The 19,063-nt window shown below is 42.2% G+C and overlaps 1 protein-coding gene and 1 pseudogene across 1 annotated transcript in view; one reads left to right on the forward strand and one right to left on the reverse strand.

The window, feature by feature from the left end:
- Positions 1-469: 469 nt before the first annotated feature.
- Positions 470-19,063, reverse strand: part of CFAP251 (cilia and flagella associated protein 251) — an 84,285-nt gene continuing 65,691 nt past the window's right edge. The window contains exons 20-22 of the mRNA XM_053587007.1: positions 3,636-3,864; positions 2,221-2,322; positions 470-722 (exon numbers count right to left, since the gene is read on the reverse strand). Coding sequence (XP_053442982.1) covers positions 622-722; positions 2,221-2,322; positions 3,636-3,864 — 432 coding nt within the window. The 3' untranslated portion in view covers positions 470-621. The remainder of the gene's footprint in view (positions 723-2,220; positions 2,323-3,635; positions 3,865-19,063) is intronic.
- On the forward strand, positions 4,342-9,695 carry LOC128583108 (60S ribosomal protein L29-like; annotated as a pseudogene).

Raw genomic sequence — 19,063 nt, forward strand, 5'->3', positions numbered from 1 at the left:
CTTGAGGCTCTGTCTCAAAAAAAAAAAAAAAAAAAAAAAAAAAGGGGGCGGCGCCTGTGGCTCAGTCAGTAAAGTGCCGGCCCCATATACCAAGGGTGGCGGGTTCAAACCCGGCCCCGGCTGAACTGCAACCAAAAAATAGCTGGGTGTTGTGGTGGGCGCCTGTAGTCCCAGCTACTCGGGAGGCTGAGGCAAGAGAATCGCTTAAGCCCAGGAGTTGGAGGTTGCTGTGAGCTGTGTGAGGCCACGGCACTCTACCGAGGGCCATAAAGTGAGACTCTGTCTCTACAAAAAAAAAAAAGGCCTGTTGCTGCTTGAGGCTCTCTCTGCCCACCATGTTCAGCACTGCCTTAGACCAGGGTATCTAGCCACTATTTACACCTACCTGACAGTGTCTTCCTTGCCTCCACCCACTTTTATATTCCAGAAGCAGTGGAATGTTCAACTTTGTAAGTTCCATTGCTTAACAGAAATTTTCTTTTAATGTCTCAATGTTCTAAAGATGAGAGTGGGGGTAGGGAGATGTAGGAAAAGCGGTGCCTCTTGGAAAACACACACGCATCCACACACACAGTCCTCCGAGCTTTAACCTTTCCTTACAACGTCAGTGATCATCCAATCCTATCTGGAATCTTCTGAAATGGTTAAGCCAAGAATTTCAGTCGTGAATATTTCTGCAGTGATTTCGTCCGGAAGTTCTTCTTCAAGACAAATTTCTGCACCTAGCCAAACAAGAAAAGAAAACCAAATGCCTTCACAATGATGAGGTTTCTAACTCAAAAGTATTCTCCAAAAACACAAGAAAATGCTACTAAACAAAAGCAAGAGATACTTTGTATTAATGGTGTTTAGCTTTGATTTCTTGAAAACCCTTTGGTGACTGGGGGGTGTATAGCACACCCCCTGGGTGAGGAGCTCAACTACAATTTGAACTTTACCTTAGAAACAAAAACAATATAACCTAAACATTTGTACCCTCATACTAATCTGGAGAAAAAAAAAAAAAGGAAAGAAAACCATTAGGTAGAAATTGGCTAAAATCCCTCCTTTATGGTATGGAGCACTGTCAACCAAAATCTCTGCAAACCTCACTGGAAACCCTCAACAACATGGTATCAATGATTTTACTATTTCTGGATTCCTGGGAACATGACATAAATGTGTAACAATGGGCAAGTTAGATTCTGAGATCCAAGGTATGCAAACCTTGTAGATTGGAAATTACCCATGAGATTCTAGAGTCTAGAACTATCCAAGTTTGGGAAAGTTGTTTAATGTGACGCAGGGAATGGACAATGGAAGGAGAGGGAGAAGGGAGACTGGTGAGTGCTCTGCCCCCCCTTCTCCAAGCTGCTCAGTAGAGATGCTCTAGCCTGTGCTCTAGGCAGGCCCAGAAGCAGCCTGCTTGGATTTCTTCCCCTGAGCTGAAATTCACAACCCTAACTTCAGGTCCAGGGATGAAGGAAGAAGGTGAAAAATACTTACGCTGTAGCAGGAAGGGCAAGGAAGAGGAGGATCTTTTTTTTTTTTTTTTTTTTTGAGACAGAGTCTCACTATGTTGCCCTGGGTAGAGTGCTATGATGTCACAGCTCACAGCAACCTCAAACTTTGGGGCTTAAGCGATTCTCTTGCCTCAGCCTCCTGAGTAGCTGGGACTACAGGCACCTGCCACAACCTCTGGCTATTTTTCTTTTTTTTTTTTTTTGGTTGTAGTTGTCATTGTTGTTTAGCAGGCCTGGGCCGGGCTTGAACCACCAGCCTCCGTGTACGTGGCTGGCGCCCTACATTGAGCTACAGGTGCCAAGCCAAGGAGGAGGATCTTTAAAGACTTTAAAGTTCAGGCAGCTTAAAGCTGGGCTCAAGCTGCCCTCTCTGAGCCTCTCTTGGCAAACCCCTTCTGAAACAGCTGAAAACCGAATCCTCTGCTGGTGGCCAATATTCACTCGCCCAAGCTGGAAAGATGAACAGTTCAGTGGAATAAAGGGGAAAACAAGGCCAGAAGACACAAAAAAAGAGCAGAGCAAAGGAACAAAAGGCTTCCCTCTCTTAGACATAACTACGGCTCACTGATCTTTTCATAACTTATTCATGTGGGATTCCCAACAGACTTACTTTGTTGTGTGCATAGTCTTAAGGAGAGTGGCTTGCACTGATCAGGAGAAATAAATGCACTTAAGTTGGCAAATGAGTGTGCCCCAGCTACATGTCCAGCCACAGTACCTTTGAAGGAAGAGGTTGCAGGCTCAGATTTCCACCCCTCAGGATTCAGGCCGAACAGCGTAGCAAAGCAATCAGACATCTCCTCTTCTGTCATGTGTTCGCCTGGGTGTTAGTTACAAAGTAAAAAGGTGTCTGTTTAGCTCTTGGGGCTAAGCATAATATCAGGGCTTAGGGTTATTATTCAGAGGTCTTAAAGAAAATTATTCTATTTCCTTTAATTAGACACAAAAACAATCTAGAGAATCCCAGGATGCTGCTATATATCCTTTACATGGTGTCAAAAAAGGGTGCTCCAACCAGGGAGAACGTGAGGGCTCGTATAGAGAAATAAGGCAACTGGCTGATAAGACTGGACTCAGCTTTATTACAAATTCCCTCACATAAGAACCACCTAGTTTGACTGGGATGAAAAGGTCATCTAGAGAAAAAGCCTACTTGACTTTCTCACATGAAATAACAAGGAAAAGAGTCAGTAAAAATAAAAAGGTTTATATTGTTATGGTTTCATTTCCCAAATGCATCCCAATCTTAAGGTACCCCCGAGAGACTGATAAACTGGCATTTTTTTTTTCTCTTTTTAGAGACAGTCTCACTATATTGCCCTCAGTAGAGTGTCGTGGTGTCACAGCTCACAGCAACCTCCAACTCCCGGGCTTAGCAATTCTCTTGCCTCAGCCTCTTGAGTAGCTGGAACCACAGGCACCTGCCACAACACTCAGCTATTTTTTGTTGCAGTTTGGCCGGGGCCGGGTTTGAACCCGCCACTCTCGGTATATGGGGGCTGGCGCCTACCCACTGAGCCACAGCCATCGCCCTAAACTGGCATTTTTATTCTCATGTCACAAGTGAGGATACTGAGTCTCACAGAGTTTCAGGAAGATGGAACAAGAATGTCATTCTTCTGGGCCAGGAGAGTGGCTCACACCTATAACCCTAACACTCTGGGAGGTTGAAGTGTATGGATCGCCTGAGTTCAGGACTTCGAGTCCAGCCTGAGCAACAGCGAGACCCCATCTCTAAAAATAGCAGGGCACTGTGGTGGGAGCCAGTAGTCCCAGCTACTCCCAGCTGAGCCAAGAAAATTGCTTGAGCCCAAGAGTTTGAGGTTGCTGTGAGCTGTGAGGCCACAGCACTCTATCAAGGGTGATAGGCTAAGACTCTATCTCTAAAGAAGAAAAAAAAAAAAAGAATCTTATCCTTTTCTCATCCTTTTGGTTTCTAGGTCAGGGCCTTTCTCATTACTTCTTGCTGCCAGATGTGTAGGTTGATAAGCAGCATCCCTCATGGCTGACACCCTATCAACTTATTGTCCTTTCATGAAGGGTGAAGATCCCAGAGAGTCTGTCCCCTCAAACTCAATTCTCTCCATTGGGCATACCCATGGATGCCACCAGATACCCAGATTGTGTACGTACCTTTAGTTAGAAGCAGTTTCAGGAAGTCCTCTCTTTGAATAGCCTTTTTTCCTTTTGAATTGGTATAACCAAGAACATTAAAGCTCTCTTGGATGCCACTCATGGTGTTACCAAAAGGTGGCCTGTGATTAACATAAACTTTGAGGAAATCTGGTAAGTTGATTTTATCAATTAGCTTTCCCGTTTCCACGTACTCACTAAATTTGATTTCGTTAAACATATCATCAATCTAGGGAAAAGATTTTTAAAAAAGACCGTAGTCAACAGAAAAATACATATACTTCTAAAAATTGGAGAGTAACAGAAAAATATTCACAGTTAGCCTAGAACATGTCTGTTACATGTTGACTTGTGTCCTCCAGGATATAGGACAGGACCTCAGAATTTGACCCTGTTGGAAGTAGGATCATTCCAAATATAATTTGTTAAAAAGTGGTCATACATATAATTTGTTAAGAAGCAGTGCCTGTGGCTCAGTGGGTTGGGCGCTGGCTCCATATACCGAGGGTGGCAGGTGCAAACCTGGCCCCGGCCAAACTACAACAAAAAAAATAGCTGGGCGTTGCGGCGGGCACCTGTAGTCCCAGCTACTCAGGAGGCTAAGGCAAGAGAATTGCCTAAGCCCGGGAGTTGGAGGTTGCTGTGACGCCACAGCACTCTACCGAGGGCGACAAACTAAGACTCTGTCTCTACAAAAAAAAAATAAATAAATAAAGAAGTGGTCATACTGACTGAAGTAGCGTGGGCCTTTAATCCAATATGACTGATGTCCTCATGAGAAGAGGAGAGAAACACACAGGGAGAAGAGGCAGAGGTCTGAGTGATACAGCTTCAAGCCAAGGACTTCCAAGGATTGCTGGCAACCACCAGAAGCTAGAAGAGGCAAAGAAAGATTCTCCCCAAGAGGGAAACATGGCCTGACCATAATTTTGGCCAGGCACAGTGGCTTATGCTTGTAATCCCAGCACTCTGGGAGGCTGGGACTTCCAAGGATTGCTGGCAACCACCAGAAGCTAGAAGAGGCAAAGAAAGATTCTCCCCAAGAGGGAAACATGGCCTGACCATAATTTTGGCCAGGCACAGTGGCTTATGCTTGTAATCCCAGCACTCTGGGAGGCTGAGGCGGGTGGATTGCTTCAGCTCACGAGTTTGAGACCAGCCTAAGCAAAAGTGAGACCCCGTCTCTACTAAAAATAGAAAAAATGAGGCAAGAGGATCACTTGAGCCCAAGAGTTGGAGGTTGCTGTGAGCTATGATGCCACAGTACTCTACCCAGGGTGACAAAAAAGACCTTAATTTTGAACTTTTGTGAAAGATTAAATTTCTGTGGTTTTAAGTCATCTAGTTTGTAGTACTCTGTTATGGCAGCCTAAGACAGTGTCAAATTCCTCAATACTGGCATGAATACAATATAAGCACAGTCACCAACACTGTTTCATTATATTCTTATATATAAAAACTTTACACCTAAAGACCTAACAGTGTATTAACTACTTCCTTGCCTATGAAGCAGATATTAGTTTCATTTTAAAGACAGAACCATCAAGAATTTAGAAATTAGGCGGCACCTGTCGCTCAGTGGGTAGGGTGCAAGCCACATACACTGAGGCTGGAGGTTCAAACCTGGTCGGGTCAGCTAAAACAGCAATGACAACTGCAACAACAACAAAAAAACCGCCGGTCATTGTGGTGGGCGCCTGTAGTCCTGGCTACTTGGGAGGCTGAGGCAAGAGAATTGCTTAAGCCCAAGAGTTGGAGGTTGCTGTGAGCCATGATGCTACAGCACTCTACCGAGGACAACAAAGTGAGACTCTGTCTCAAAAAAAAAAAAAAAAAGAGATGAGGTCTTGCTATGTCATCAAGGCTGGAGTGTGTGGCTGCTTATAGCCCTCACTATAGCTTGAAACTCCTGGGATCAAGTGATCTTCCTGCCTCAGAATCTCAAGTAGCTGGGATTACAAATATGTCACCATTGCATTGGGCTGGAAAACTTAATATTGTTATGATGCTCTCCAGATCTCAGATTCAACCTAAACCCTATCAAAATCCCAGTTGGAGTTTTTTGCAAAAGATTTCAAGCTGGGGCTGAACACAATGGGTCACTCCTGTAATCCTAGCACTCTGGGAGGCCAAGGCAGGTGGATTGCCTGAGCTCATGGGTTCGAGACCTGCCAGAGCCAGAGAAAAACCCAACATCTAAAAATAGCCAGGCATTGTGGCAGGCACCTGTAGTCCTAGCTACTCAGGAGGCAAGAGGATTGCTTAAGCCCAAGAGTTGAAGGTTGCTGTGAGCTGTGACGCCATGGCATTCTATGCAGGGAGACAAAGTGAGACTCTGGCTAAAAAAAAAAAAAAAAAAAAAAAAAATTCAAGCTGGTTTTAAAATTCAAATTGCAAGGTAAAAAGAATACCCAGGCCAGGTGGGGTGGCTCATGCCTTTAATCCTAGCACCTTTGGAGGCTGAAGTAGAAAGATCACTTGAGCCTAGGAGTTGATGCCACTGCCCTCCTCTATGTTGGGTGACAGAACAAGACTCTATCCAAAAAAAAAAGCATAGCCAAGATAATTTTGAAAAAGAACAAAGTTGAAGAACTCACACTTGCCAATTTCAAAACTTAACTACAAAGCTGCAGTAGTCTAGACAGAGTGGTTCTGACAAAAAGATAAATAGTTCAATGAAACAGTATTAAGAGTCCAGATATATAAACCCTCACTTTCATTATCTATTGATTTTTGACAAAGATGCCAAGTGAACTCAATAAGGAAAGATAGTCATTTCATCAAATGATGCTGACACAACTGGACATCCACATGCAATACGTGGACTCCCTTCCTTACACCACATACAAAAGTTAACTCCAAATGAGTCAGACCTAAATGGATAAGCTTAAACTGTAAAACTGTCAGAAGAACACATAGGCATAAATCGTTGTGACTTAGTATTAGGAAAGTCTTCCTAGATATGACAACACAAAGCAAAGTGACAAAAGAAAACTTGAAAGAAAATTGGACTTCATCAAAATTAAAAACTTTTGTGCTTCAAAGGACACCATCAAGAAAGTGAAAAGACATATCACAGAAAGGGAGAAAATACTTGTAGATCATATATATGACAAGGGATTTGTATCCAGAAAATGAAAAGAAAATTTTTGCAAACTCAATGACAAAAAGACAAACCAATTAAAAAGTGGGCAAATTATTTGAATAGATATTTCTGCAAGAAGCTATATGAATGGTCAGTAAGCACATGAAAAGTTGCTCAAATCATTAGCAACTGGGGAAATCCAAATCCAAACAACAAGGAGATACCACTTCCTACCACCAGGATGGCTAAAATTGGAAAGACACACACTAATAAATGTAGGTGAGGATGTGGAGAAATTGAAACTCCAATATGCTGCTAGTAGGAATGTAAAATAGTGCGGTTGCCATGGAAAACGTTTGGCCATGAGAGATCAAGCATAGTGTTTCCACGAGACTCAGTAATTCCTCACCTAGGTATATGCCTAAGAGAAATGAACATATATTCACACAAAAACTTGTACACAAATAGTTACAACAGCATTATAATAATGCTGTGAAGTGAAAAATATCCAAAGGTTTATCAGCTGAGAAGCGGCCAAATTAAAGGTGGTCTACCCACCCAGTGGGATATTATTCAGCTATAAAAAGGAACAAACTAACATGCTATGACACAGACAAACCTGGAAAACATTACACTAAATGAATGAGGCCACTTACTAATAGAAACCAGACAAAAATCACAACATAAGGCCGGGCGCGGTGGCTCATGCCTGTAATCCCAGCACTCTGGGAGGCCAAGGCAAGTGGATTACCTGACCTCACAGGTTCAAGACCAGCCTGAGCCAGAGTGAGAACTCGTCTGTAAAAATAGCCGGGGGCCGTCGCGGGTTGTGGTGCCGACATGGCCAAGTCCAAGAACCATACCACACACAACCAGTCTCAAAAGTGGCACAGAAGGGAGGTGCCTGTGGCTCAGTCGGTAGGGCGCCATATACCGAGGGTGGCAGGTTCAAACCCAGCCCCGGCCAAAACTGCAACCAAAAAATAGCCTGGCGTTGTGGCGGGCGCCTGTAGTCCCAGCTACTCGGGAGGCTGAGGCAAGAGAATCGCTTGGGCCCAGGAGTGGAGATTGCTGTGAGCTGGGTGAGGCCACGGCACTCTACCAAGGGCCATAAAGCGAGACTCTGTCTCTACAAAAAAAAAAAAAAAAAAAAAGTGGCACAGAAATGGCATCAAGAAACCCTGATCACAAAGATATGAATCTCTTAAGGGGGTAGATCCCAAGTTCCTGAGGAACATGTGCTTTGCCAAGAACCACAACAAGAAGGGCCTGAAGAAGATGCAGGTCGTGAGTGCCAAGGCCGTGAGTGCACGTGCTGAAGCTATAAAGGCCCTTATAAAGCCCAAGGAGGTTAAGACCAAGATTCCAAAGGGTGCCAGCCGTAAACTCAGTTGACTTGCCTACATCACCCACCCCAAGCTTGGGAAGCATGCTTGTGCACGCATTGCCAAGGGTCTCAGGCTCTGCCGGCCAAAGGCCAAGGCCAAGGATCAGACAAAGGCCCAATCTGCTGCTTTATCTGCAGCTCCAGCTTCAGTTCCAGCTCAGGCTCCCAAAGGTGCCCAGGCCCCCACAAAGGCTCCAGAGTAGAGGCATCTGTCTGCCATGAAGACAAAAGGACTGGTGTGATCTCTAGGCTGCTGTCTGTATGGGGCTGGGGTCCTCCTGTGCTATTTGTACAAATAAACTTGAGGCAGAAAAAAAATAAAAAATAAAAATAGCCGGGTATTGTGGCGGGAGCCTGTAGTCCCAGCTACTTGGGAGACTGAAGCAAGAGAATCGCTTATGGCCAAGAGTTTGCTGTGACGCCACAGCACTCTACCAAGGGCAACAAAGTCTCAAACAAAGTCTCAACAGAGTCTCAAACAAACAACAAAAAACACCCCACAACATACTATAGCTTCTACTCATGAAATACCCAGGGTAGGCAAGTCCACAGTGCTAGAAAATGATTAATTAGTGATTGGCTGTGGCCAGAAAGGTGGGGCTTGGGAGAAATAGGGAGTAATTGCTAATGGGTATGGGGTTTCTCTTTGGATGGTGAAAATATAAAAGTGGATCATGGTGATAGTTGCACAGTTCTGTGAATAAGCTAAAATCCATTGAAATATACATATATGCTTTGAAACAGCAAATTGTCTGGTTGGTGAATTCTAGCTCAATAAAGTTTTTGTTTTTGTTTTTAGGACACCCTTTCCCAACTAAAGAATAAAAGCACCAATACCTTTGTGTTCACTCCCATGCTTCTTCCCCATCTTACTACCTCTGTCCCAGGCAACCACTCTCTGAATTTTCCATTCGTCATTACTTTGCTATTTTGTGTAGTTTCATTACATGTGTACATATCCCTAACCTACAGATTGTTTCCTTTTGTTTCAAAGATATTTTAAAAAGGAGATCATTTTAGACCCAGGCACTTGTTGCTCTCAAGTTGTCACCCATACAGTTACAGGATATAATTCATTTCATTTCATTCACTTTCAGACTTTTGTCACTTAGATTCATGCATCTGTATGAAGTGAAAAGAAAATGTGATGATATTTTGCTCTAAGAACTTTAAAATATTCCTTAGGGGCTACGTTAGGCCACCTCACCGTAGTTCAGGAACAGCATCTGATCAGGGATAAAATCTGTAACTCCAAGTTCCTAGATTCATTTTTTGAGAAAAACTTTCTTTTTTGCCACTAGCAGATGACCAGGTCATTGTACTACTACTATTATCTCCCGGAGAATCTAGGCTCACAAGACTTTTTAGATACTCATTCTTTGCAACTTAAAAAAAAAATAATAATTTTTAAACTTTCCCCTCCTCTTTGGAAAGTCATTCATTGTGTATTTTCCAAATTTTCTAGAAGGGGCAAAGAATGCTGACATGTCAGGATTCAAGTGGAAATGTGGTGCCAGTGAATGCAGGGTTCCTCACAGGACTTGTTATGTCCCTGGCAAAACACAAAGAAGAGAGAAATAAAATTTAAGAAAACCCCAACCATTCCTCCCTGTCATCAGCCTCTCTCTGCGCACTGGTTTTGTCCCATGATATAGTAGTCAGATGAAATTTGAAAACCCTGATTATGCCTGGCAAAGGGCTAGGAAATAGTAACTTATTTTAACATCTATGTTTTAAATTAATATGTTTCCCAATAAATCGTGGGATTTGGAATTTTACAAAGAGAGAATAGAGCCACAGAAAAGCGGGAAATAATTCACCACCTCTCACCCCCAAATAGGAATTCTACTTTGGTCTATGAGAATGAGTCAAGAAGTAAATCTATCTCTGTGTGCAATAATTATCAACAGATAACCCATCGGTAACTTAGGGGGCTAAGGTGAAAGGATCACTTGAGGCCAGGAGTTTTAAGACCAACTTGGGCAATATAGCAAGACCCTATCTCTAAAATTCAAAAATTAGTCAGGCGTGTACTAAGATCACGCACTGCATTCCACCAGTCTAGGCAACAAAAGTGAGACCCTATCTCTAAAAAGAAAAAAAAAAAAAGGTAACCAATTTCTCCCTATCCCATTCAATCAATGTAGAACAGAAATTCGGAGAACACCAATTTTTCTTTTTATTCTTTTTTTTTTTTTGAGACAGAGTCTTACTTTGTTGCCCTTGGTAGAGTACCGTGGCGTCACAGCTCGCAGCAACCTCTAACTCTTGGGCTCAAGTGATTCTCTTGCCTCAGCCTTTCTAGTAGTGGGACTATAGGTGCCCACCACAATGCCCAGTTATTTTTTGTTGCAGTTGCCATTGCCGTTTTAGCTGGCCAAAGCTAGGTTCAAACCCGCCATCCTCGGTATATGGGGCTGAGTCCTACCCACTGAGGGTATATATGGGGTATATGCCCTACCCACTGAGCCACAGGTGCTGTCCAAGAGAACACCAGCTTTTCAAAGCAATGCCATACCAGCCTCTACCCTGTGTCTTGGTCTAGCCCTGAGTATCAAGAAGAAAACAAAAACCTGTAATCTAACCACATGATCATCATTTCTGTGAAAGAGTTGAGTTTTCTTCCATGCATATAAAATATATGCATATTTTTTACAAAATTGGTATCATATTACATAATTTTGTATTTTTCCTTTAACATTGTATCTAAATGATCACCTAGTATTTTCAGAGAAGCCACATAATCTCAATGCAACATTCCAGGAATGGCTGTTTGAAATAACATTACTGGTTACAGATACAAATGAACCATTATTGATACTATATAAGTAGCTATAAATGGTAACACTGTTTTATATGAGTGCTATACTATGTTAAATGCACATTAAATTATGTACAAATAATTTTTTTTTTTTTTTGAGACAGAGTCTCACTCTATCCACCTCGGTAGAGCGCTGTGGTGTCACTGCTCACAGCAACCTCCCAACTCCTGGGCTTAGGTGATTCTCTTGCCTCAGCCTCCCGAGTAGCTGGGACTACAGGTGCCCACCACAACGCCCGGCTATTTTTTGTTGCAGTTTGGCCAAGGCCGGGTTTGAACCCGCCACCCTCGGTATAATGGGGCCGGGCGCCCTACCCACTGAGCCACAGGCGCCACCCTAAATTATGTATAATTTTATGTAGAAAGAAAGTGTCCAGTAGACACTATCTAGTATAATATTTACATATTATACTATATCATTTTAACAGTATTAATATATACCAATGCCACTATTTACTTTAAGCCAGTGGAGATGGGGGCTAAAAGTATGATCTTGGATGACAGACTTAGGTTCAAACTCTGGCTCTGCCATTTCTACCTATGTGAACTTGGGTGAGGTAGTTAACATTTATTATCCTCATGCATTGGCCTTTTTTTTTAAAGCTTATAAAACTACATATGTAAAATGCTTAACGAAATGCCCAACTTAGCTGAGCATTGCGGCGGGTGTCTGTAGTCCCAGCTACTCGGGAGGCTGAGGCAAGAAAATCACTTGAGCCTAAGAGTTAGAAGTTGATGTGAGCTGTGATGGATGGCACCCTACCAAGGGCAACAAAGAGCGACTCTGTCTCAATTAAAAACAAAACAAAATGCTCAACACAAGTAAACACTCATCAGACAGTAATTATTCTTCTCATTATTACTTTCTACGCACTTGCGAATTAGAACACATGTAGTCATATAATATAAATTATTAGACTTACATAATATAAATTATCATGTAATGTATGATCTAACTCAATTCAGAAACAGACTAAAGATGACAAAAAGAAAACCAACTCATTGGGGGCCACACTTAGAGAAGTGCTGCTCTTAGACCCCAGGGCTTCATGTGCTAAAATGAATCAGCATGAAGCTTGTGATTTTCAGTAAAGAGTAATGACGGGTAGCATTGTGGTGTACAATTCTTTGGGCCCACATCTGTCTTCCTCATTAAGCTGTAGCTAAAGCGTCAGAGTTTCATCTCTATTGCCTAAGCAGCTTAGTTCAGAGCCTGGCACATCAGAGGAGCTCAGAAAAATGTTTACTGAATAAATGAAGTAAATAAACAAAGCGAGGCCACTTAAAACTCACAAGAGGCTTATTTAAAATAATAACCACTTACTGCCCTAGTTAATTTCCTTCAGTTTACTCATAGTTACTGGGCATCTGGTTTAGTGCAAGACAAATGAAAAGCAAGTCACTTAATTGTTAGAAGAGTCTTGCACTCAGAGCTTTCAATCTCAGTTGGTCAGGAAATACAGCAGAACCTCCGTACCTAGCTGGGACCACTTCTCCTGTATTGACTACCTCCTTACGTTGACCTAATTTTCAGAAACCAGACATAACAGCACAGTAGGCCTAGTTCCTATGTTGACCGCCTCTGCACGTTGATCAGTTTGTTACAGTCCTTTGGACACTCAACCTACAGAAGTTCCACGGTGTGCATGTGTATGTGTGCATACACATACACGTTATATAACTACGTAGTAACAAGTGTGCAGGGAATGAACAAATAATATTCTGGGCTCTGTCCCAAAATAATATTCCAGTCTCCTGGAGGAAAATATACATTTATAAAGGGAGAAGATGAAACTTTCTTTTATGTGAAATCATCTATTATACACTTTGCAGATCTTTCATATAAAAAAATGGAGACTTGTAAGAGCAGCCTACCCTGACGACCTTCCGCTTCTAAGTGCAGATTTCTGCAGAAGAAGGGAATGGCTAGGAATTCTTTGGGGAGGGTTGTATTCTGTATAATTTGGCTTCAATTTACCACACTGTCTAGCTTCAAATCCCCAAGGCAATTATAATGACGTAAGAAAAACATAAATAATGTATAGTCTTTGGGGCACTGGTTTGAATCTCTGTGTCCGAGCCTTTTATGTAACCAGGCAGACTTTATGCAACTTCTTGAGGGAGAGGGAAAAGCTACATCTTAATAGGAAATGTGTCATTAACCATGGCAAAGCCTGAGTTTAACAGTTTCAAAGTCGTGAAAAGATTTTTTTAAATCACTATAAATCTGACATGAAAACAAAAGATCAGAAACTTTTCTTTGTGTAGCTTTAGCTATAAACTAACTCATCAGCTAACAAAGCTTGCACACTGATGTGGGGCACATCTGGATCACAGGGCCTTCAGAAAATGTCTTCAAAGAGTAAATGCATTTTTTAAAGTGGATGAAAAACTCTGGAATCCAAGGGATTCATAAAAACATTGACTGAGGCAATAGTGGCAGTGAGGGGAAAACATATACAATAGCCAGTGAAAATCTTACACCACCATTTTTGTTTTTAAGTTATTGTCAATGTCACTTTATAGCATTTGTTGCAGACTAACCTTTTCCTTGGATAGCTTTTATTCATTGGCAAGATTTTGATAGGTTGCTAAACTTTATTTTTTGCCATTGACAGGGTGAGTAAACCTTCAGTAATTAGGCTTCCTTATTTCCTTCAGGAGCAGAAAAAGAAGTCGCTAGGTTTGGTGGGGGGTGTTCTGTGCCTACCTCCTTCTTTAGCACCCTGTGCAACAGGTGGGTGCTGGGCTTCAAGGGCCGAACACCCAAAATTCCCTCATTCACAAAGCAAACCAACATAGGGTTTCAAATCAGGACTCCTGAATGAGAAGACTGCCATCAATTTGATGACTTTTGGACATTTATGTAAAGATCAACAGTTTATGTAAAGTATAATTTAGAAAAATCAAATACATATACCAGGTAAGTCAAGAAAATATAAAATTTTAGAGTTTCAGAAAGAGTATTATAAACAAGGCAGCACTAAGTCAGAGGAATATTCAAGTAAGGGAGTTTTAGAATCATGAACCCATAGATGTGGATATAATGATGAAGACAATAATACTAGATAATACTTTTTTTTTTTTTTTGAACAGGCTCTCACTCTGTCTCCCAGGCTAGAGTGCTTTGGCATCATCAAAGCTCACAGCAAGGGCGGCACCTGTGGCTCAGTCGGTAAGGCACCGGCCCCATATACCGAGGGTGGCAGGTTCAAACCCAGCCCCGGCCAAACTGCAACCAAAAAATAGCCGGGTGTTGTGGTGGGCACCTGTAGTCCCAGCTACTCAGGAGGCTGAGGCAAGAGAATCACTTAAGCCCAGGAGTTGGAGGTTGCTGTGAGCTGTGTGAGGCCACGGCACTCTACCGAGGGCCATAAAGTGAGACTCTGTCTCTACAAAAAAAAAAAAAAAAGCTCATAGCAACCTTAAACTCCTGGGCTCAAGTGATCCTCCTGCCTCAGCCTCCCAAGTAGCTTAGACTACAAGTACATGCTGCCATACCAGCGAATTTTTCTATTTTTTTTTTTTTTTTTTGTACAGATAGGTCTCATTCTTGCTCAGGCTTGAATAATATTTTTTTTACAGTAGTATTAGGCTTTTATTTTTAATATCTATTTTGCCATGAATTCATAAGGAAAAGGTTCCAGTAGTTCAGGGAGGTGCCTTGCCATTGAATGTGACAAAGCTTTGTATGACTGTTATGCCATGAATTCATAGGGAATAGATTTCAGCCCCTTATATTACTGTTAAATGGGTCTCTCGGTTCTCCTGTGTGCTATGCTGTATGCCTATTATGCCATGAATTCATGGAGAATAAATAGATTCCAGGACCCTAATATCACAGTTCCATTGGTTCTCATGGTTCTCCTGTGTGCTATGCTGTATGCCTACATGCCATGAATTCACAGGGAATGGGTTCTGGAGCTCAGGCTCCTTTCCCTTGGTTCTCACAAAGTGGGCTTCTCTGGGTGGAGCAGGCTGGCGCTTCAGTTGAACCCAGGTACCTTTCTCTTTGGCTTCCTTCTTTTTCTGATCATTTTCCTTTACACGTTTCAGGAAGCTATTGCAGCTCTTTTAGAGTGCTTAATACGCTCAATATGAACATGAATCTTCTTGACAAGAATCTTGCCCTTAACTTATTTGTTTACAACAATGCCAACAGCATGCTGGGTAACATCACAGACTCTTCCAGTTTTGCCATGGTAACATTTGTGTGGCATGCCTTTCTGAACAGTACCCATTCCCTTGATGTCTACAATGTCACCTTTCTTATAGATTTGCATATATGTGGCCAAATGAATAACTCCATGTTTTCTAAAAGGCCTAGAGAACATGTATCAGGGGCCTCTCCTCTTTCCCTTTGTGTTTGTCATTTTGGTGAATTACTGGAAGATAGCATCTCCTGCCAAAAGGAAGATTGAATAATATTTTTTAAATCTTTAATGTGTGTCATGGACTATAGTAAGTGCTTGCTCATTTAATCTTCATGATATTTTCAGGAAGTGGCCACTACTACTATTGTCTCCATTTTGTAGATGAGGAAACTGAGGGGTGGAGAGGTTCAGAAGCTTGACCAAGTCTTAACTGGTACCTGGTCATAGTCAGGATTCAAGTCCAGACCTGCCTGCCTTGGGAGCCTCCATGGCAGACTCCATAGTTAGCTTTGAGGTGCAGCCATCAGAGGGGCACCTGATGGACTTACCAAGCTCTGGACTTAAAATTCTGTGAAACAAAACATGGGCAAATTTATATTTCTGTTAACTTGTAACCAGCCAAGGAGGAGTCCTGAGTAATAATCCTATTTAGCATATTGAGTCCTCATATTTGAGTGAGTGGCTCCAGTCGATACCCCTCAGATCAGGGTTCTCAGGCACGGTTCATAGTCCGGCTGCTCATCTCAATGACTCTGAGAGGTGAAAATGTGGACTCCAGGCCCTGTATGTGGAGATTCTGGCTAGCTAGATCTTAGAAAGGACCCAGGACTTGGATATTTTAGTAAATGCTTCAGGTAACTCTGATGCAGCTTCCCAGTTTGGGAACCACTGTTCTAAGAAGCAGCCTTTGGTAAATAGATCTCTAAGGAACACTTTTATGTGGGCTATACAAACTTTCTCAGTAGTTGCTCCTGTTTTACAAAATGCACATTAGTGAAGGACCTTCTGTTTTGAAGCGCTAACAAGAATACCTGGTGTTTCTATGGTCCTCATTCAAAAAACTCAGTTCCCCAGATGCTATTTGGAGAATGAAAGTCACCTTCCAGTCATACATAGAACACACAAGACAGGTGATTCTGGGTAGGCCACCAAAGCCAAGAGAAATGACTGAGGCTACAGCTTATTTTCCTAAAATGTTCTCAGTCACCTGACAGGAACATTAAGTCTTAGTTGGGTTTCAAGAGTTGGGTGTCCCTGATGGTGGGCATGTAAAATGCTACATTCTTGACAATAAGACCTTAAGGTTCATATTCTCTGACCCATAGTCTACTTCTTGGATTCCAACCCAGGAAAATAATTAGGGAAGTATGCAAAAACCACACACAGAGATGCTCCTCAGAGCTGTGTCCCTGACAGCCAAATATTTCAGACAACTTATGTGCCCAGCAAATAGGAAATGGTTCCATTAAGTATGCAGCCTTTAAAAAGTGTGTTGCCAAGGAATTTTTACCACTATGTTTGCAAAACAATTGTTACTGAGAATGTTGATACATACACATATACACACATGCTCTGTATAATGTTGATACATAGATATATATATACATCATATAATCCCAATTCTTTTTTTTTTTTTTTTATTGAGACAGAGTCTCACTTTGTTGCCCTTGGTAGAGTGCTGTGGCATCGTAGCTCACAGCAACCTCAAACTCCTGGGCTCAAGTGATTCTCCTGCTTCAGACTCCCGAGTAGCTGTGACTACAGGTGCCCACCACAACACCCAGCTGTGTATATATTTTGTTTGTTTGTTTAGCAGGCCAGGTTCGAACCCACCAGCCCTGGAGCATGTGGCTGGCACCCTAACCATTAAGTACAGGCGCCCAGTCACCCAATTCTGTGTTTTAAAAAAGATATATCTGAGACAGTGCCTGTGGCTCAGTGAGTAGGGTGCCGGCCCCATATACCGAGGGTGGCGGGTTCGAACCCAGCCCCGGCCAAACTGCAACAAAAAAATAGCCAGGCGTTGTGGCGGGCGCCTGTAGTCCCAGCTGCTCGGGAGGCTAAGACAATAGAATCACCTAAGCCCAAGAGCTGGAGGTTGGTCGCTGTGAGCTGTGTGACGCCACAGCACTCTACCGAGGGGGATAAAGTGAGACTCTGTCTCTACAAAAAAAAAAGAAAAGATACATCTGTGCTGAGTGAGGTGGCTCACGTCTATCCTAGCACTCTGGGAGGCCAAGGCAGGTGGATTGCCTGAACTCACAGGTTCAAGACCAGCCTGAGCCAGAGTGAGACCTTGTCTCTAAAAATAGCCGGGTGTTGTGGCAGGCTAGTAGTCCCAGCTATTTGGGAGGCTGAAGCAAGAGAATCACTTGAAAATCCCTTGAGCCCAAGAGTTTGAGGCTGCTGTGAGCTATGACACCATGACATTTTATGGAGGGTAACAAAAATAGACTGTGTCTCAAAAAAAAAAAGACACATTTATATCCATATATAAAACAATAAAAGGAAATCCACCAAAATAAGAAGTTATTATCTCTGAGTAATTTGTATTTTTCCTTATAGTTTCAATTTCTAAATCAGAAAAAGTTAAAAAATTAAAATATGAAAAGCATATTTTCAGAGAGTATTTTTTCTTAAGACAGAGTCTCACTTTGTCCCCCTGGGTAGAGTGCCATGGAGTCATAACTCACAGCAGCCTCAAACTCTTGGGCTCAAGGGATCCTCTTGTCTCAGCCTCCCAAGTAGCTGGAACTATAGGCATCCATCACTATGCCCAGCTAATTTTTCTATTTTTAGTAGAGACAGGGTCTCACTCTTGCTCAGGCTGGTCTCGAACTCCTGAGCTCAAGCAATCCACCCACCTCGGCCTCCCAGAGTTACTAGGATTAAAGGTGTGAACCACCATGCCTGGCCTTCAGAGAGTATTTAATAAAATGAATAATGCTTATGATATAATATTAAGTAAAAAATATAAGATATAAATATATGTTCAATATGGTACCAATTATTAATAGTTCTCTAAAACTATATACACACACATAGTTGTGCTCCAATAACATTTTAGTCAAGGAGGGACTGCATATGGGATACTATAATTTTACTCTACCTTTTCTACTTTGAGTTATGTTTAGATACACAAACATTTTCCACTGTCTTATGGTTGCCGACAGTATTTTGTACAGTAACAAAATGTACAGGTTTGTGGCCTAGGAGCAGCAGGCCACACCATTTTTCAGGAGGTATCCCCATTCTTAAGTGATGCATGACTATATGTAATAATATGGATATATAAGCTGTTTAGCCTGGATAGTGGAATTATAAGTAGTTATTTTTTTCATTCTATGTGTACATCTTTCCCAAATTTGCTATATTGGGAATGGATTATGTTTCAAGCCAAGAAAAAAAAGACAATGAATTGCATCTTAAACAACAGTTTACATGAGGAACATTTCTCTGGGGTCTTCTTGTCCCTGTTGGGAGCTCCTTGCAGCTGGGCTGTGGCATAACCATGAGAAATGACTGTGTCTTCTGAGCTCCACAGCTCCCAAACATCCACCTCCCAGGGGCACCCCAATAACACTGCTAGCTTGATAGCAACTACACAGTGAACATAGAGATGATGACAATAACTGCCATCACCTCCCTGTGCCCCGTGCTTCCCAGACCTTGCCTCCTGAAATCCTATGAGGCTGGCCCTTACCCAGCAAGAGGCAAATCAAGGCCAGAGCCCCAGTCTGCCCACTTCCAACACCCACGCTGGTGAGCTGCACTCCAACCAACATCACATTTCTGTAAGGAATATGTCTTTTAGGAATAGCACATATCTTCACTGTCAGTTACTCAGGAGTGAAATCTGAAATGCCCAGAACCTTCTTTCTGATCCATTTATGTAAGAAAAATCTTTAAAATTTTAGTTTGACCTATAATTATTGTTCCCAGAGGTTTTCTTTTCTTTCTTTCTTTCTTTATAAATAGCAT

This window comes from Nycticebus coucang, chromosome 4 (assembly GCF_027406575.1).
Source record: "Nycticebus coucang isolate mNycCou1 chromosome 4, mNycCou1.pri, whole genome shotgun sequence".
NCBI classification, from domain to species: domain Eukaryota; kingdom Metazoa; phylum Chordata; class Mammalia; order Primates; family Lorisidae; genus Nycticebus; species Nycticebus coucang.